Source organism: Phascolarctos cinereus, unplaced genomic scaffold (genome assembly GCF_003287225.1).
Source record: "Phascolarctos cinereus isolate Bilbo 61053 unplaced genomic scaffold, phaCin_HiC Scaffold_3;HRSCAF=262, whole genome shotgun sequence".
NCBI lineage: Eukaryota > Metazoa > Chordata > Mammalia > Diprotodontia > Phascolarctidae > Phascolarctos > Phascolarctos cinereus.
The window spans coordinates 30000852-30019726 of NW_027555736.1; the positions used below are offsets into that span (position 1 = coordinate 30000852).

General features: G+C 45.1%; 1 protein-coding gene across 1 annotated transcript; it reads right to left on the reverse strand.

The window, feature by feature from the left end:
* Window positions 1–751: 751 nt before the first annotated feature.
* Window positions 752–4184, reverse strand: ATOH7 (atonal bHLH transcription factor 7). The gene has a single exon (XM_020998163.2). It carries the CDS (start codon window positions 2514–2516, stop codon window positions 2061–2063), a length of 456 nt encoding a protein of 151 aa, XP_020853822.1. The 5' UTR covers window positions 2517–4184; the 3' UTR covers window positions 752–2060.
* Window positions 4185–18875: the final 14691 nt, after the last annotated feature.

Below are 18875 nucleotides of genomic sequence, written 5' to 3' on the forward strand. Positions count from 1 at the left end.
TCTCTGTATTCTATTCATTGTTGTGCCCACACACTTCGCACCTATACCAGGCAATTGTAATCAAAGGGTTAGATATTTTGCTTTTCAGTTTTAGCAATGGAGATTCAGAACCCAGAGTATTCATAGATTTGTCCCTTCCAAGTGGTTTGAAAGGGAGATGTTGAGTATCAGTTATTTGGTGATTTCATAAAAATTCAGTTTTATGATTTTTTTCAGTTTGAGCCTACGGATTAGAGAAGGCATTTTCCCTGCTTGTGAACTGAGGGGATTCCTTTTTTCTAATAACAGCTGAGGCAGAGCTGTGGATGTACTATACACTATGATCAAATGGTAAATTGGAGACAAATTAGCCATGAGCAGAGTTCATGCTTTTAAGTTCAGAACCTAATTCATTTTATTTCATCTTTAACAAATCTCAAATGTACAGAGAAATGAGACTCTGGGTTCTTGCTAATTATAAATAAGAAGTTCTACATAAATATAAACAGTGCCATCAACCACTACATCTTTTCTTTACACTAAAGAACTGGATTCATTTATTATAGAGCTAGCAGATGTGTGGATGATTGACAAAGGAAATTCAGCAGACTGTCTCCACACTTAGCCCACCAACCCCTCTTATCAGTTTTGAAGGGAGAACATCTCCCCTTTTCTTCCTAGTGCTAAATACAGAGAAGTCTTTGCCAAACAGTCTCTCTCTCCTGTCCTCACTTCTCCTCTTCTCTCCCCATTTCTCTCTCTCTCTCTCTCTCTCTCTCTCTCTCTCTCTCTCTGCAATTCAAAGTATGTCTCTGAGTATTTGTATAAACTAAGTTACATAATTGTTACATAAGAAACAAAACAGGAAAACCATGTAAGGAGGCTTTAACTCCAGTTGTTTGAAAGGTAGATACTACTTAGGTAGTAAATATAAAACATACACACACACACACACACACACACACACACACAAACAAGTCTCAAAGTACCTGTGAATTTCAAAGCTGGCTGAAGAATCATTCTCAAATATCCATCTAATGATTACAGCATTCCCAAAGTGGAATGAGCTGCCTCATAAAGTCATTAGCTCCCCATCATTGCAAGTCTCACATGGAGGCAGGTTTACCATTTGTCAGGGATGTCATAGGGGTAATTCCTATTCTGGACTAGATGGCTTCTGAAATCCCTTGCTGCTCTCAGACTCTGTGGACCTTCTACCTTAGTCAGTGTTGTGGGCTGCACCGGTGGCCATAGCCACAGAGGCATATTGCAAGACCATCAAGAAGTCGCTGTAGTACTAACATAAAGAAGAAACAAAAGAAAGGTGATATTTTATTCATAGTTTACAAAAAATCTATATTTTAAATCCTACATGGAAATTGGTTAAAAAAAATAAAGAGAATTTATGCCCATAATACTCTACGAAAAAAGTCTAAGGTTTTTTCTCATGTACACACACAGAAGTCACTCTATAGCATAAAGGTATTTATTTTGACGAGTGAATAAAGGTTAATATTATTTGCACAAGGTGGAATCGGCTCCATTTTGAGCATAGACAAGAAACAAACATATAACGAAAGCAAGGGGTATCCATCACTTGATCTGAAACATGTCAAACTTACAAAGTTTACGCAAGTTCATTCTCTGAGGATTAAAGCTGCAGGACAGTCTCATCTTATTGTTTCTTAGAGATTGAATATTTTTCCTCAAAGCAGTCAGAAAAAGAGTGGGGAGAGGGAGAAAAAGTCCTCGAACTAATCTGCATGATCAGTTCATTTAAAGTTTTCATAGCAAGCAACAAAATGACTCAAAAGATTGATTCTACACTCTATCAATTCTACATAAATGTCAGTGGGGGAAGAAAATCAAGGTTATGGAATCCTCTGGATTGATAAGCTTTGTTCAAAAAAAAAGTTATGAATTGGCTAACCTTCTTCTAGAGATGCAATACTTCCCAAACAAAATCTGCTTCTAGGAAGCCACTTCAGGGGATGAAGCTGAGAAGCCCCAAACCCTGCACCTTTTCCACCTGATCCTCTAGCTTCCAGCAATGGTTAGATAATGACTGGCACCCATTGGCCTTAAGTGGCCATTTGAAAGTGTTCAGGCTGATAGCCAAAGAGTCTTTGGGCATAGTGCTCACTCTCACCCGGGAGCTTGGGTCCGACAAGCGCATGGTAGCTGTCCTGAGGGAAGTGTTCGCAGTGCAGATTAATCCAGTCTCTCTCTGTGCTGTACCTCTCTGCTTCAGCCAGGATCCGGGTCAGAGCCATGATGTAACTGAGGGCCATCTGCAGGGTTTCATACTTGGATAGCTTTTTATCTTGGCCCCACTGGGGGACCACTTTTCTCAGGCGATCAAAAGCTGTGTTGAGCCCTTGCATCCTCCGCCTCTCCCTGGCGTTGGCAGCCAGCCTTCTTCGGGCAGCATTTTCCATCCTTTCGGAGCCACACTTTCCCACACACTCGATGCCACCTTTGCACTGGGGCTCAGATTCCAGACTGGAATCCAGGGAGTTTGGTTTGCAGGATTTCATACCTCAGGAAGTTTTGATTCAAAGCACCCTCACCCCCAAAGTTTTGGCAGCAAAGAAGAAATAGTAGGGAAGGATATGGGCAAGGGAATCTTCTCTCTCAGGATCAAAACTGTTTTTACCTGTTCTGAATGAGACCCCACTTGAGCAATGAAGAAGGGAACTTAGGAGAAAAGCAGTTAGTTTGCAGGAGAGGAATTTGCTGTCTTAAGGCAGAGATAGGGAAATTGAGATGCTGAATAGAGCTCCATCTTCCCAAAGTCAAGTTCTAAACAACAAAGGGTTTTTCTCCTCCGTAGTACTTTCGGGCACGAAATAAATTTAGTTTGGTTGATTGATTAGAGGTGCTATTGGGTCCTCAAGGAAAGCATCACTTTTCAGTAGGATATATTCTTTCATGAAGAGAGAGAGAGAGAGAGAGAGAGAGAGAGAGGAGAGAGAGAGAGAGAGAGAGAGAGAGAGAGCACTTCTTCCTTAGTAGCAAACACCAATATCTTTGAGAGAGGAGGAGGAGAATTTATAGCAGAGGATTGGAGGATTGAACAGGTGGTAGCAGGTGGGCTGGCGTCCCCCTGCCTCTATCTCAGCACCTTCCTGCCCTGGGAACTGCAGGGAGAGAGGGGGGAAAAATCCTGGTAAAATCCTGACATTACTGCTTTCATCTGTTGAAGTCTCTCCAAAGCCATGCCTGTCCAGCCCTAACAACGCACCATCTGGAGCAGCCTAGCTGTCCCCAAAAGAATCACAACAGTCAGGGGAGAGAACAAAAACGACCTTTCCCCTTGGATAATCATTTTCAGTATTAGCCATCAGCATTTATAGCCAGAATTAAGCAAATGTCTTTTTTATAATAATTATCTTAAAATTTATCTGCTTTGATGATGATTTGGGGGTGATGTGTTTAGGTAGCATTTTAGTAAATAAAAATTTGACTTTAATAGAATAAGCAACTTGATCTAAATGGTTGGTTAAATATATTGAACCCTCTGATTAAGTCTGTTAGACAAATTGGAACAAAGTAGAAGGTTCTAACTAATATCATTCCAGGACAGAAATTTTCTCCTAAGAATATTAGTACCCATTTTCTACCAGGAATATCGATAACATTTCAAAATATATAGCATACATATAAAACATTTTTATTTAATCCTTAGTAGATTGCATTGAGCCCTAGGCAAATGAATTCAGCATTTGTCCTTCATTTGTTATTATGCAAATTCATGAATAATATGTGTTATACATATGTGAACTTGGGTATGGATAGCACATTTAAATTTGTGATTTTGAAGTCTGTTTAAACTAATCATAAAACACATTACCCAAATGTGTGTCATCCCAACTTATAAATAGTTTATATTCTAAGAAGTTTAGAATGAGTTCTTTTAAACTACAAGAAGAATTCTTTTTTTCCCTTATGGGACTAATAATTAACAATACATCTGGAAGAGATATGTCAAAATTGACTTGAGTATTTCATTTGTTTTGACCATACTCCTTAAACAATCAATATTTAATTTGTTAATTAAAGAACAAAAACATGAGATTGTTCTCCCCTCAGCTTGTTTCTGATTCTTGACGTGGTGGAAAGATCTAAAGAAACCAGGCATCCCTCAACAAGGGTGTGAGGGAGGAGGGAGGGAGGGAGAGAATCTGGAATTCAAAATTTTTAAAAATGAAAGTTAAAAATTGTTTTTACATGTAATTTTTAAAATGAGTGAATAAACGGTGAAATCAGGCGTCACACTCATTTTCACAGGATTTCTGGATTCTTTGGGGAGAAGATTGGACTCTTTTTTCTTCCTTTCTGAAATATGGATTATGTCAGCGTGGAGTTCAGATTTGCCATTAAATTAAATTATCGATGAGAGCTCACAAATTGTGAGCCTTTTCCTAAGGACTTGGAGCCCCCGCCCCACCCCCACATTGTTTTCCCTGTGACTTGGGAGTCCCTGCCTCCCCAGGGACAGTTATTAATCCCTGGTTGAGACCCTGACAATGAAGTGGAGTTGAATAATAGGAAGACAAGGGGATGCAATTGGACATTAATGGACTCTGGCCTAACAGATGTTGGATGCAGGCTGGCCACTCCTCCCAGTGCCTTGGCTGCTGCGACGAGAGCATGGCAGTCCTGCTATGATGGGAACGTGGTCGTACTTTGTTACCAAAGTGTGCACTATGCAGTTCAGATTTGGGGAGAGCTCTGGCCAGATGTTCTGATTATTCCCCATATTCCTTCTTTTCATCCCTTTCTCATAGGAACTCTCTCTGTCTCTCAGTCTGTTTCTGTGTTTTTCTCTCTTTGTCTCTCTGTCTCTCTCCCTCCCCCATCTCTGTTTCTGTCTCTCTCTCCCCGTCTGTCTCTGTCTCTGTCTCTTTCTCTCTGTTTCTCTCTTACCGCCCCCCGCCCCGCCCCCTAGAGCATCACTTGGTAGGGCAGCCAGATGCCACCTTGAGACTGTTCTGAATTTTTTGTCTAAAGCGTCTGCCCCCTTCGTGGCCAGGTCATCAAATGTCTTTCTTAGGAACAGAAGTAGTATGTGAAGAACAAAAGAAAACATAGTCCCATCCCCTGAGCATGGCTGTACATGAAGGTACATTTTTAGTGTCCCTTGGGAGTCTGGTGAAGCCTAGGGACCCTTTTCAGAATCATGTTGTCAAATGTGTAAAAGAAAACACATATGGTCACAAAAATAAGCCCATCATGTTGAAATACAGTTATTAAAAAAAAAAAGTTGAAGTTCTTGGACCCTCAAGTAAGAATCCCTTCCATACAAGGCATGTGAACTCTGGCCACAAATTTACACTCTCTGTGTTGTGTTGTATTTGTTTTTATTCAGTTAAACATTTCCCAAAGTCCAGATTGCTCTAAGGAGTTTTGTTGGCTGTGAGTTTCACCCTTCTGGGCTTAGATGACCACAGATTATTAGTGCTGGAAGGGGCCTTACAGGGATCCTGGCTGAATTCCAACATTTTGTAGAAGAGAAAACACAAGCTCTAAGAGGAGGGATGGGCCCAAGTGGGAGCCAGAGCCAGAGTGACAGAGCAGGCTCCAGCATTGGTCAGACCAGGAGTCAGGGCTTCTGACTCAGATCAGTATTTGGTCTGCTCGCTGATGTGGGTGATGAAGGAAGAGTAAGACCCCAGGGTATCGACTTGTCTTAGGGCTTATTTATTTGACATGAGGGCAGAGACTCCCCAAAGTGAGTTTACATGGGGCTTGAATATTCTCAAACCACAAAGGAGGAGAAAGGCAGAAGGAGATTGGGAGGGGCTGTTTCCGGAGTGGGCTGGTGATATGATACCTTGATCTGAAAGGCCAAACTGATTCCTGAAATCAGGGCACATTTGAAGTCTCCCTGAACATATGGCATCATACAGGATATTCTTGTGGAGGGGTCACTGGGATTGGGGGCGTGGCAAGGAGTTCCTTTAATTGGTGAGGTAATGCTTAACACAAGATGGAGTGAGCTGTGATCCAAATTGGAAAGGGCCTGGTTTCCAGTCCTGCCCCTGATTCTGACCTACATTATCTTGGGTAAGACACAGCATCCCCAAATCCCAGAATCTATAAAATGAAGGACCTGGAAGGTATTATTGTTCTAGTCGTGCCCAACTCTTCATGACCGCATTTGGGGTTTTCTTGGCAAAGATACTGAAGTGGTTGCCCATTTCCTTCTCCAGCTCATTTTACAGGTGAGGAAACTGAGGCAAACATGGTTAAGTGACTTGCCCAGGATCACACTAGTAGGTGTCTCAGGTCAGATTTGAACTTAGGTCATCTTGAGTCCAAGCCAGCACTCTGTCCACTGTGCCACCTAGCTGTCCTGATGGTGTTGGGAGTGGGCATAGAATAGTAACATATTAGTTTAGGTCAGATTTTGTAACAAATTCAAACAGTCCATTTGGTCAGCTGCATATAACAGAAGTTCGTAATTTCATTTACAGCAGTCTTTATGTTCTTGTATAATACTCATGTTTGTTGACACTGAAATTCATAATAAAAGAGAAAAACTTGTAAAATTACATTCTTTGTTGAATCTACATTACTCCATATGTGTAGAAATTGTGATTTTTACCTATATGTTTAAGATTATGTAATATCTGTGTAATGTTGACAGTTTTGAGATTCCAGCATGGAAATTCAATTTAATTAAATAAACATTTATTAAGTGCTTGCTATGTACCAGGCACAGCGCTAAGCACTGGGGATGAAAAAAAAAAGAGGCCAAAGATAGTCCCTGCTGTCAAGGAGCTCACCATCTAATGGGGGAAATAATATCCAAACCAATATATGCAAAGCAAACTATATTCAGAAAAAGTAGGAAATAATTAAAAGAGAGAAAACATTGGTATTAGTAAGGGTTGGGGAAGGTTTCCTGTGGAAGGTGGGGTTTTAGTTGGGACTTCAAGGAAGCCAGGGAGGTCAGTAGCAGAATGGAGAAGAAAGAGCATTCCAGGCATGGGGGCTAATCAGAGCCAAGAGACGGAGTGTCTTTTTCATGTCAGGGCCAGTGTCTCTGGATAGAAGAGTACATGGAGGGAACAAGGTGTGAGAAGAGTGGAAAGGTAGGAGGAGGTGGGTTATGGAGGGCTTTGCATGCCAAACACAGCAATTTGTCTCTGCTCCTGGAAGCAATAGGGAGCTACCGGAGTTTATTGACTAGAAGATGACATGATCAGGCCTCTGCTTTAGGAAAATCACTTTAATGGCTGACAGGAGGATGGACTGAAGTAAGGAGAAACCTGAGGCAGGCAGACCCTCCAGGAGGCTATTGCAATAATTCAGATGTAAGGTGATAAAGGTCTGTGCCAGAGGTGTGGCCAGTATCAAAGGAGAGAAGCGACATATTTGAGAAATGTTGCAAAGGTGAAATCGACAGGCCTTGGCACCATATTGGATATGAGTGGTGAGAAAGAGTAAGGAATCCAGGACGACTCCTAGGTTGTGAGCCTGAGGGCCTGAGAGGATGGTGGTGCCCTCTATAGTGATGGGGAAGGGAGGAGAGGAGGAAGGTTTTCGGGGAAAGACAATGAGTTAGTTCTGTTTTGCACATATTAAGTTTAAGATGTCTACTGGACATCTAGTATGAGACGTCTGAAAGACAATTGGACATGTTGGATTGGAGGAGAGCAGAGACATTGGAACAGGACTGGTAGAACTGAGAAACAGCAGCATAGAGATGTAATTAAACTCAAGGGACTTGATGAGATCATCAAGAGAAATAGTCTAGAGGAAGAAGAGAAGAAGGCCTCAGACAATCCTGAGGAACTCCTCCATTTAGCGGGCATAATCTAGAGGAAGATCTACTAGAGGAGGAGCAGTCGGACAGGTAGGAGGAGAACCAGGAGAGAGAAATGTCCCCAAAACCTAGGAAGAAGAGAGGGCAAGAGAGTGATCAGCTGTGTCAAGGGCTACGGAGAGGTCAGGGAGGATGAGAATTGGGAAAAGGACATTGGGTTTGGCCACCAGGAGATCAGTGGTAACTTTGGAGAAAGGAGTTATCAGTGGGCTCCAGAAGAAGAACTCTCCTGAATGTTCCTGTATGTTCAAAATGTGCTCCAGCACAGTTTAATGGGGCGGTCTATTCCTAGGAATCTGAGAAGCTCTGACTGACGTTGATGGGCAAATAAGTGACCACAAGGAGAAAGAAAGAAGGGATGCTCTTAGAACCCAGAAGTTCTACTAGCTGACATTTGTGTAGCCTTCAAAGGTCTGTAAAGCACTTACCTCATTTGAGCCTCATAACAACTCAATGAAGTAGGCAACACAAGCAATGTAATACCCATTTTACAGATGTAGCCTCTCTGTGGCTCTGCCAAGAGAACAGCAAAGTCTCAGAAGTCCTAAGGAATTGAAGTAACTGCCCCACTAGGAGGGGTGGGCTCACACATTGTTGAAAGCTCCAAGGTCCACCCTGACCCTGACCTAGAGGTCAAAGGGGCTTGTGGGAAAAAGAAAGAGAAACATGTTATCACAAGCAAGAGATGAGTGTAGACACCTAGAGAGCAGAGAGCAGCCGTCTAGCTAGTTCCAGCCAAGGTGATGACCATCTAGGAAATCTAAAGATGGCCAGACACTCCTCCTACCCCCTTCCCTCTGAAGGGACAGAAACAGAATGTCCCAATGGATTGTTTACTTTCCCTGACTTCCTGTTCTTTCTGTCTATCCCCAGGTTGTTTGAAAAGGGCAGCTGGCGACTTCACAGTCAGCCCCTTCCCTTAAATGTTCAGCTTAATTTCTGAGCTTTGAACACGGGACAAGAATGTGGACCAGCACAAATGCAAACCACAGGCTGCATTTTACGTATTCAGATCTAGAGGGAGGATAAGGAGGAAAGGGGGATCCCCTTTTCTGGAGAGAGATCTCATGTCTATCTGAATTAGGCTGGGAGGCTTTGGAGCAAGGTAGAGCTTCCCAGGAGGTTTGGTTTTTCATTTTGTTTTGTTTTTTGAGGCAATCAGGGTAAGCAACTTGCCCAGTGTCACACAGCTAGTAAATGTCTAAAACTAGATTTGAAGTCAAATCCTCACGACTCCAGAGCCAATGTTTTACCCACTGTACTACCTAGCTACCCCAAGCTGCTAGATCTTTTATTGAGAGACAGGAATACAAGCTGAATGAGCTTTTAGGATAAAGTATGGAAACTGGCTGTAGACTTTGCATGCTGGAAAAGAATCTAAGAGCAAGATAGTCCTAAAAAAAATGGGAGCTGGTAGGGGCAGCTAGGTGGCACAGTGATTAGAAATCTGGCCTTGGAGTCAGGAGGACCTGAGTTCAAATCCAGGCTCAGACACTTGACATCTACTAGCTGTGTGACCCTGGGCAAGTCACTTAACCCTGATTCCCTCATCAAAAAAAAAATGAGAGCTGGTACAACCAAGACAATCCTCAGGGAGGTGGGACAGCTAAGTTAGGGGTTAGGTAGGTGTAACCACCATCTGGCTTAGCCTATAAATGGTAACGTGGGGGATGGGGAGGGGCAGCATCTACCAGACTAGAGGGAAGTTCCCAGGATCCTTGTGGGAAGAACAGCCTTTATATGTCAGGATGGTTCCATTTTCACATCCTCTCTCACGCTCCCCTTCTCTTCCTCTATAGCCAGGATTTACCTTCTTCTCTAATGGAACCTCTGGACCAAAGGCCATGCTCCCCACCTAAAGCTCATCAGTCCCTACACCATCAGTATTGCCCTCTTCACCTGGACTGTAACCAAGTTCATTAACTCTCTCCCTGCCTTTGAGGCACAATCCTTAGCCAAACAAAAGTGCATTCAAGGACAATTTTCATTTTCCTCATGCTGGTAACCCAGGTTTTCTAAGGCCATCACTAAGACCTAGGAGATACTAGATTTTGCCATATGTTTTACTCTCCTTGTACAGTTTCTTAGGCCATCACTGGGCTAATCCTATGTGGTCAGTGGAGGTCACCTTCTTGCTGCATTGAAAGGGTTCCCCATTTATGGATGAAAGGACAATGTGCTAGAGTGTGTCAGAGTCTAGAATGTAGCCATTCAAACACCCAGTACTCCCCTTTAACCTTGTCCCTCCACCTCACTTCAAACATGAGAATTATGATGTTAGTGGTGATCCAATTCCGCCACATTTCCTGGGCCAGGCTTAACTCAGGCAAATCCAGTAATTCAGGCTCAGGACTACAATGAAATGAAACACTTACGGACCATAAAAATAAAATGAAAATTATTTATTAACGACTGAAAGGATACAATTAGTAAAAAGATTGATACCAGTGGCAGAGACCCAGACCAGCCTGATTCTGGAGCCATCTCTAGATGGAATCCCAAAGGGAAGGTAGAACACTTCTTGTCTAGAACCGTCGACCCTTTCGGGGCCCCAGGACACCTCCCTCAAGTTCAGCTGTTAAACGCTTATCTCTTTCGAGTGGTTGCCGTCTCCCAAAGAGAAAGGCAGCTGGGGGGGGGGGGGGGGGGGGCTATGTACATGCTGATCTAGAGCAGGCAGGCAGAAGCATAGCACCAGAGGTCTGGGGAGATTCGAGCTGTCAGTGTAGATGGAGTGGCACGGCACTGCAGTCCAATCCAACAAACATTGATTAAGCACCCACTGTGTTTCTATCTTCACAATGTTTCTTGAAGGTGCCCTTCCTCTGGCACTGGCAGCACCTGGGCCCAGAGCCTCATCACCTGCCTGGATTATTAGCTGCCAGCTGGGGGTCTGCCTGCCTCACTTCTCCCCCCACGCCAGTCCTTTTTCCATTCAGCTGTCAAACTGAAAGACCTAAAGCTTGGGTCTAATCATGTTACCACCCTACTCAATAGATTCTCCCAGTGGCTCCCAATCACCTACAGCATCGAATATAAAATCTTCTGCCTTTCATCTTGTTGCGCTTTCCTACCTTTCCAACCGCCTTACACTTTACTCTGCCTCCACAGACTTTACAATCCAGTGACGCTGGCCCCCAGCTGCTCCTCCCTCAAGACTCGGGCTTCTGACTCCATCCACGCCTTCTCACTTGCTGTCCCCCAGCACTGGAATGTTCTCTGTCCTCCTGGCTTCGTTGGCATCAGCTGTAATCCCACCTTTCTCCGCCATCCCCCCCCCCAATGCCTCCCCTCTGAACTCGTTCTCCATTCACACGGTACAAGACTATGACCAGCGATCGGGGCGTGGTGGGGCGGGGCTGGGCGGGGCAGGAAAGGCATCTGGCAGCCGTTGGAAGTTAAGCAGAGTCCTCGAGGCAGAGGGGAGAAGGCAGAGCATTCCTGGCATGGAATATGTACGTGGTACTTACGTGTTGTTTCCTCATTAAAAGGTGAAGAAGACCTCGAGGGCAGGGACTGATTTGGTTTTGTCCCGGTGTTTCTAGCGCCCAGCCATTCAGATCTGGCACAAAAGACCATCTCCTGACTTCCCATCTGGTCAATGACTGTGCCCTGCCTGGAATGCTCTGCCTCCTCCCTTCTGCCTTCTGGACTCCTGCAAGACCCAGCTCAAATTCCACCTGCTGCCAGATGCCTTTCCTGCCCCGCCCACCACCACCCTACCACCCCACCCCTGCCCACCCCCCATCGATGGTGAGGTGACTTCTCCGTCATTGTTCTGTGCGCCCGTCTCTTCCCCATTGGAATGTGATGCCTTAAGCATAGGAGCCATGTTTTTGTCTTTTTTTTTCTTTTTAATCCTCAATATTGAATATAGTGCCTGACAGGACAGAGCAGGCACTGAAATGCTTACTGACTAACATACAGAAGAAAATAAATATAAAGGAATGACAATTTTCAGGAGGGAAAGGGCGCTGAGAACTTGGATGGGGACGAGAGAGGGTATCAAATCAAGATAATCCATCTAGAAGGTGCTGCCTGAGCTGCGCTTGGAAGGAATCTGGCAATTCTAGGAGGAGGAGATGGGAAGGGGGTAAATTCCAGCCATGGGCCCCAGTCCTGTGCAAAGGCACAAGAACGTTGTGTATGGGGAACTGCTACCAACCAGGTCGACTAGGATGGGGAAGACAGGAAGAGGAGTGATAGGAAACGTGACCGAAAAGGTGGGTGTGAGCTAGATCACGGACGGCTTTAAATGTTAGGCTGAGGACCTGGTGTTTTACCCTAAAGGCAAGGCAACAATTGAAGCTTTTTGAATTGGGAGGTAGAGGCACCGAATGGTGATGTGTGGCACGTGTTGACCTGATTGGTTCGGGAGCTTTGGGTTTGGTTTGGTTTTTATCAATATCGATAAGACTCGTCTGGAGCTAATTCTAGATGAGGCTTCACTGATGCTGTGTGCCAACTTGATGTGACTTTTTTGCAGAAGCCTCAGGGGCGTCCTGTCCTGCTGAAAGGACACGGCGATCAGGATCTTTCTGCTGACCTAGAATTCTACGTTAAGCGATGACGATGTCTAGGGAGCTTGTATTTCTGTTGGGCAAACAAGTTAATCTGGTGTTTCTGTTTCTTTTAAATATGTGTTGATTATGTCTAGGGATCATATGTGAATGGGTGTTGGGGTGGGATTGAAAGGTCCTTGAGGGGAAGGAAGGAGCTGCTTTTTGAATCATGCCGCCCTACCCGACTTGGAGCACCTTGTTTTTAATAGGTCCTCAAGAAGTACTTGTGGCCTTATTGAGCAATGGTTTGGAGATCCTGGTCGATGATGTCTATGACTCCAAAGCAGCAGGGCCGACATTTCCAAGCCAAAGGCACCGGCATCTTAGCCGGGAAGAATCAGCTGAGATCAAAATGGACACTGCAAGTTGGAACTCGAACAAAGGAGTAGCGGGTGCTGATGGCAGAGCTCAGGAGAGAAGGGACGCTGGCGGCCACCTCGTCCAGCCTCAGCACATTTGGCGCCGTGTTCTCCAGCTGCTTGATGACTCCTCTCCGCACTAATTTGACAGGAGAGGTCGCTTAATCTACCTTAGCAAATGTACTTCGCTGATCTTGCATGTCCGTTCACCAGTGAGCTGGAGCCCTGGTGTCGGAGGGTTTGTGCCTTGTAAATAGAAAATTCATGCAGAAGGGAGACCTGAAAACCAAATATTAGTAAAATGCCCCCAGACTATTTGATGAAAATAACATCATCCTTACACAGTTTGAATTCTCCCAGAGACCTCACAATAGTTCTAGGCTAGAATTTATCCTTCAGAGCATTTACATAAGGATGTAGCATAATAACTAAGAATTCTGGCTCCTGGGGCAGTTTCTTTGGAGGGTGAGGCGGGAACAGGGACCCTGAGACTGTTCCACGAGCTGACATCCCCATCCATCCCAGACAGCCCGGCTGGATGCATAGATCTGGGTACAAGACCCACTGCTACCGTAGCTGTTCAAACTCCCCCGGCGCTGTCCTGATTGGTGAAAGTTCCCCTCCCTCAACCATGCTTAGCCCCAGAAGTCTTCCTGACAGGCAGTGCACCCAAACCCTCCCCGCCCTTTCCACCTCTTCCTCTAGGCACAGTAATCAAGCCAGTAACACCATGGCTTCTGGAAAGGGGAAGACATTCAGGTGCTCTCTGGCTTCTTCATCATTTCTGCAGCTCCCTGGACCAAAACATCCCCGGTTACCTCTCCACTCCATCATACGTATTCTCTCTCTCTTTTGGAATGTAGGCTAACATAGGATAGAAACGATCTCTCTTTTGTGTCTCTCCTAGTGGGAAGGGATTGTTTCATTCTTGACGTTTGTATTCCCAGATATGGGATGTTCAGGGAGGACCACCACCTCTGGTGTGAGGGCTGATGAGCCATTTTCAGGGATACTCATCCACCTTTGGCGTCTGCTTTCACTCAAATCTCCCCTCTGGCTCCAAGAAGCTGTAGCACGTACATTGGCCACACACCGGTAAACCACCTCAGCAACCAGGTTGAAGACAACTGACAGGCCTCAAAACCAGTGGGGATTTAGGGGGATGTTTACCCCAAGCATGCAAAGCCCTCCCCTGCTGGAATGGGTGGATGAGAACAATTTATTCCAACGGGCCACGAAAGTGGCTGAAGCAGTGACATGGAGCTCTCGGAGCTTGGTCAGACGTGGAAGACTCCAAGGTCATCCACTGAGGCTCGGGAGGCCATCAGTTATTCTGACTTTTGTTCTGCCATTGGGCTTCAATGACTCTGGAAAGGAAAGTGAGGCTGATAATTTTGTGCGCCTCTGTGTCACTTAAATGCAATTAACCCACAAATCAAGATGCCACCTCATGATGTCACAGTCCTCTTCAAAAACAAAGGGCAGACAAGACCTAGGGCAGTGCCTTTCAAGGGACACTAATCAACCGATCAACAAACATTAGGTGCTTAATAAATGTTTGTGGATTGACTGCTTTGTATCCAAATGATTAACTCTGTGCCTGACATAGCAGGTGCTTCACAAATGCCTTTTTATTCATCAAGAAATGGGTAAACCCGGGAGAGGGGAGAGGGAATGAATGATCTTACTCTCCTAATATTTGGCTTAAGGAGGGAAAAACGGTACACACTCAATTAGGTATGGAAATCTGTCTTACCCTACAGGAAAATAGGGGGGAAGAGGATGGGGGGGTGTGATAGAACGGAGGACAAATTGGGGGAGGGGTAATCAGAAGCAAACACTTCTGAGGAGGGACAGGGTCAAAGGAGAGAATAGAATAAATGGGGGATGGGATAGGATGAAGGGAAATAGAGTTCGTTTGTCACAACATGGCTACTATGGAGGTGTTTTACATGACTGCACATGTGTGTAACCTGTATCAAGTTGCTTGCCTTCTCAATAAGGGTGGTTGGGTGGATTGGAAGGGAGAGAGTTTGGAACCCAAAGTTTTAAAAACAAATGCTAAAAATTGTTTTCACATGCAACTGGGAAATAAGATATACAGGCAATGGGGTATAGAAATCTATCCTTCCCTACAGGAAAATAGAAGGGGAAAGGGGATAAGAGAAGGGTTGGGGTGATAGAAGGGAGGGCAGATCAGGGGAAAGGTATTCAGAATGCATGCCGTATTAGGGTAGGGGGAGAGGAGAGATGGGAGAAAATTTAGAACTCAAAATCTTGTGGAAGTGAATGTTGAAAACTATAAATTAATTAATTTAAAAAAAGACAGGTCTCCGTTGTGGCTCCACCAACACTGGTGGCATAAATAGAGGCAAGTCATTTGACCTATCTAAGTAGAGTTTCCTTACCTTCAAAATGTGAATAATGATATTTATTTGTTCTGTGAGCTGTGGGAAAACAGTTGGTAACCATAAAGTATTAGATACATGAGTATTGATGCAGTTATTACTGACTCTCTACAAACCTCTTTGAACCTCAGAGTTTTCCCTGCATAGTGCTAAGTTTCCACTTTGGTCACTATACCTGTGTCTAAAGATGCAGTATTAATCAGTTATGTGATCCAATTAAGTGTTACAGTGCTTTCTAAAAGAAAGAAAGAAAGAAAGAAAGAAAGAAAGAAAGAAAGAAAGAAAGAAAGAAAGAAAGAAAGAAAGAGAGAGGTGAAAGGCAGGCCCTGCCCTCAGGAAGGCACAGTCTAACAATGCTCACAGGCACCATGCAAACAAACAGCTTCCATCAAGGTCTAGTTGACTATAGTGGAAACAATTTAAATGCATTTCATTTCTGTGTCTGTCTCCCCAGTATCTGGCCCCCTGAGCACACGGAGCAAATCCTTGTGGACTTGGATTGCTTTGGATGACCTGATTCTGTCCCAGTCTCCAAGCTACAGGACTGCGCCCAGGAGGGAAGCATATGGAGGCAGCCATGGTGCTGCTGGACTGTGCTTGTGAACCCCTAGATTGCCAATAGCCAGACAAGACTCCAGTCAACAGAACTCACACCTAAGAGAGCCCGGAGGGGCCTCTACTTCGTCCCTTGTATATAGACAGTTCAATTTATTGACAAATGAGAGACATCAGGGTTGGGAAACAGTGCTGGGAGCTGGTGGAGCTTTGCTATGTCCCACCCATTGTATTTCTGTGCCTAGAAGCATAAAATCACACCCATGCCCTGTGGCGTCCCATTGATTTCCAATCAACCCAGCTTGCCAGATGTTGTTTGGCCTAAGTACAGCCTTGACCTCTACCAGGGATGACGCCGGTCCTCCCAGCCCTTTGTGGCAGGTTATTTTCCCAGCAGGGAAGTTCCACTCCCCCAACATTGGCTGTTATAACCTTGGCTGGAGGCTCGAAGGGTTTCCCATATGTCGTGGGCGGAGAGTCCAAGCAAGCCTGGCATTAACTCCAACCAAGCGTCTAGCACCAGCCAGGCCGGGGCCTGCTCCCAGGAGATTACAAGTGGTCCCCTCCCCCAACTAATTATAAGGATGTGGCCTCCTGTTGATAAAAGGGATTTGGGGAGGGGGGAAGAGGATGCCTGATTTAACTAGGGTGGGAGTAAGGAGCTTCCCGGAGATAGCCCCTAAACCACTGAGGCATCCCTTAAAGACTTCTGATGGGCCTGAGTTGGGGCCATGCCTGGGATTCGGGTGGGCATTTGCTTTATTCATTCTCGAGGATGACTGAGAACCCAGGGATACAAATCTGTTTCCTGCAGCTTGCCACAGGATTCCAGGGGTCTAGATTTTATCTATGAGTCATGTTGTCCTGAGAGCCGGCACAGGCAAGTAAGTAGGCAGTTTAGTTCAGGAGGATGTCGATGGCATCGAGTCAGAAGTTATTTGAGTGTGACAGAAAAAGCATTGAATTTGGAGTCAGTTAACCAACCTGGTTCAGATCCCAGCTCTGCCCCTGACTTCCAGTGTGGCCATGGGGAAGTGCATTCACCTTAGCCTGTAAAATGGGGGTCTAGACCAGGGGTGGGGAGCCTGTGGCCTTAAGGCCATGTGTGACCTTCTAGGTCCTTAAGTGAATCGAGCTGCACTTGTGGCCTTAAGGCCGCAGGCTCCCCACCCCTGGTTTAGACTAATGAGCCAGCTGGGTACATAGCCGTAGGGGCATCAGAGTCAAATAGAAACAGACCCGCTAATCCCTACGGAAGAGTCCCTACAGACTGCATATTGACTCAGTTTTAAGATTCGATGTTACCTATGTTTTACTGCATTTTTAGTTATCTTGTTAAATATTTCCCAATTACTTTTTAATCTGGTTTGGGCTGCACTGGGGAGTGTTGGGAGCATATGTTGCCCACCTCTGGTGTGGTAAACAGAATGCCAGGGTCGGGAAGAAATGAGTTCAAATCATACTGCAGATATTTACCAGTTGTATGACCTTAGGCAGCTCACTTAACCTTTCTGTGCCTCAGTTTCCTCATCCATAAGCCCTAGTGAGACATCAGCATTGGTGTTATTATTATACCTGATTATCACTAATCAATACACACAATTATAAATTAATAATATACCAATAATAACTGTTATTGTTGTTATTATTATTATGGTAACAAAGGTCCCTTCCAGCTCTAAATCTACGGTCTTAGGATTTCATATCTTTCTCCTGGAGAAACATGATAGTGTTTATGGCTGCACTCTGGCGCTCCTTGGGGTTGCTGGAGAGTCGAAGCTACTCCATCGCCCCAATTAATTGAGCAATAGTATCCTTCTGGATCAAGGCCAAAAGCAGCTGCTAAAGTTAGCCAGGTTAGGTCAATGTCCATATGGCTCTGTGGCTTAATCAAATTCTATCTAGCCCTGGAGATGAAGAGAAAACATTTGAGCATTAAGCTTGTGGAATCGAGAGCTGGGAGGAATCTCAGGGGTCAACTAGTCTCATTCCTTCTTTTTACAGAGAGGGAAACTGAGGGGAGGTTACATGCTCAAGGTCTCCCAGGCAGAAAACAATCAGATACAGAATTGGAAGCCAAGACCCCTGGACATCAGAAGCTACCCTCTTTCCCCCCTGCCTTCATACTCTGCCTCCATTTTTGCAGGGAATTACTGTGTCAGAGGGAGGAGGGCTTGGGAAGAAAAGGAGGAAGGGAGAAGTAAACCACAGGACCCTGAACTAAATTTAAATGATACTAAGTTATTTCACAACTCCCGAACCAACTCCTGGTATTCTAATTAAGCTAAATGGCTATGCAAATAGAGGCATTCAAGCCCTATCTCCGGAGCCCAGCTCCTGCAGTGGGTGAGACTTGGTGTCCCCAGTAATTAGAGTCCTGCCAAAACCTCACCCCCACCCCACTCCCACCCCCAGGCACTCACTTGTGCCCAGCTGCTCCTTTGTCCGGTTGAACAACAGGACGCCGCCCATTTTCCCATCAGCGTAATAAGATGGGACACCTCGGGGGCACCCAAGCGAAGGATGAGGTAAAGCCAGGCACAGGCTGAGGGCCCAGCTCCCCTCCTGCCCCATTTCTCCCCAGCACCACTAGCCGTCGCCCACGGATTCCATACGTGTCCACAAAACCACGGATTTAGAGCTAGAAGGGACCTCCCAAGCCCTTCATTGAAAACAAATGAGGAAACCGAACCAAGGCTCGGCAGGCTGAATGACTTGCCCGAAGTCACATAGGTAATAGGTGTCAGAGGCAGGCTTTGAAGTCTGCTCTTCTGACTCCTATACTTATTCCACACCACTTCAAGAACGTTACAGACTTTATTTCATTTAATTCTCACTATACACCTAAATAGTACAATTGGTAAGGGAAACAGTATTATTCCCATTTTTAAAACCAGTCTTGGGAGCTCTCAGTGAGGAACCTTCCCCGCCAATGAAGATCTGTGCTTTAGAGCCTCAGGTCCCCGAGGCCCACTGGTGGCTCACCCGGCATCTGCAAATCTTTCTCCTTTACAGAGGTGGGAGGTCCGTGCATTGAACAGATTTTCAGACTTTTTGGCTGACTTTTTCTCCTTTTTATTCTCTTTAAAAATATCTCTGGTAGGGCAGAGAAGAAGGGTTACTAGGAGAAATTTTAGTGATACGAGGAAAAAAAGCAAGAGCTATCAATAAAAATTCA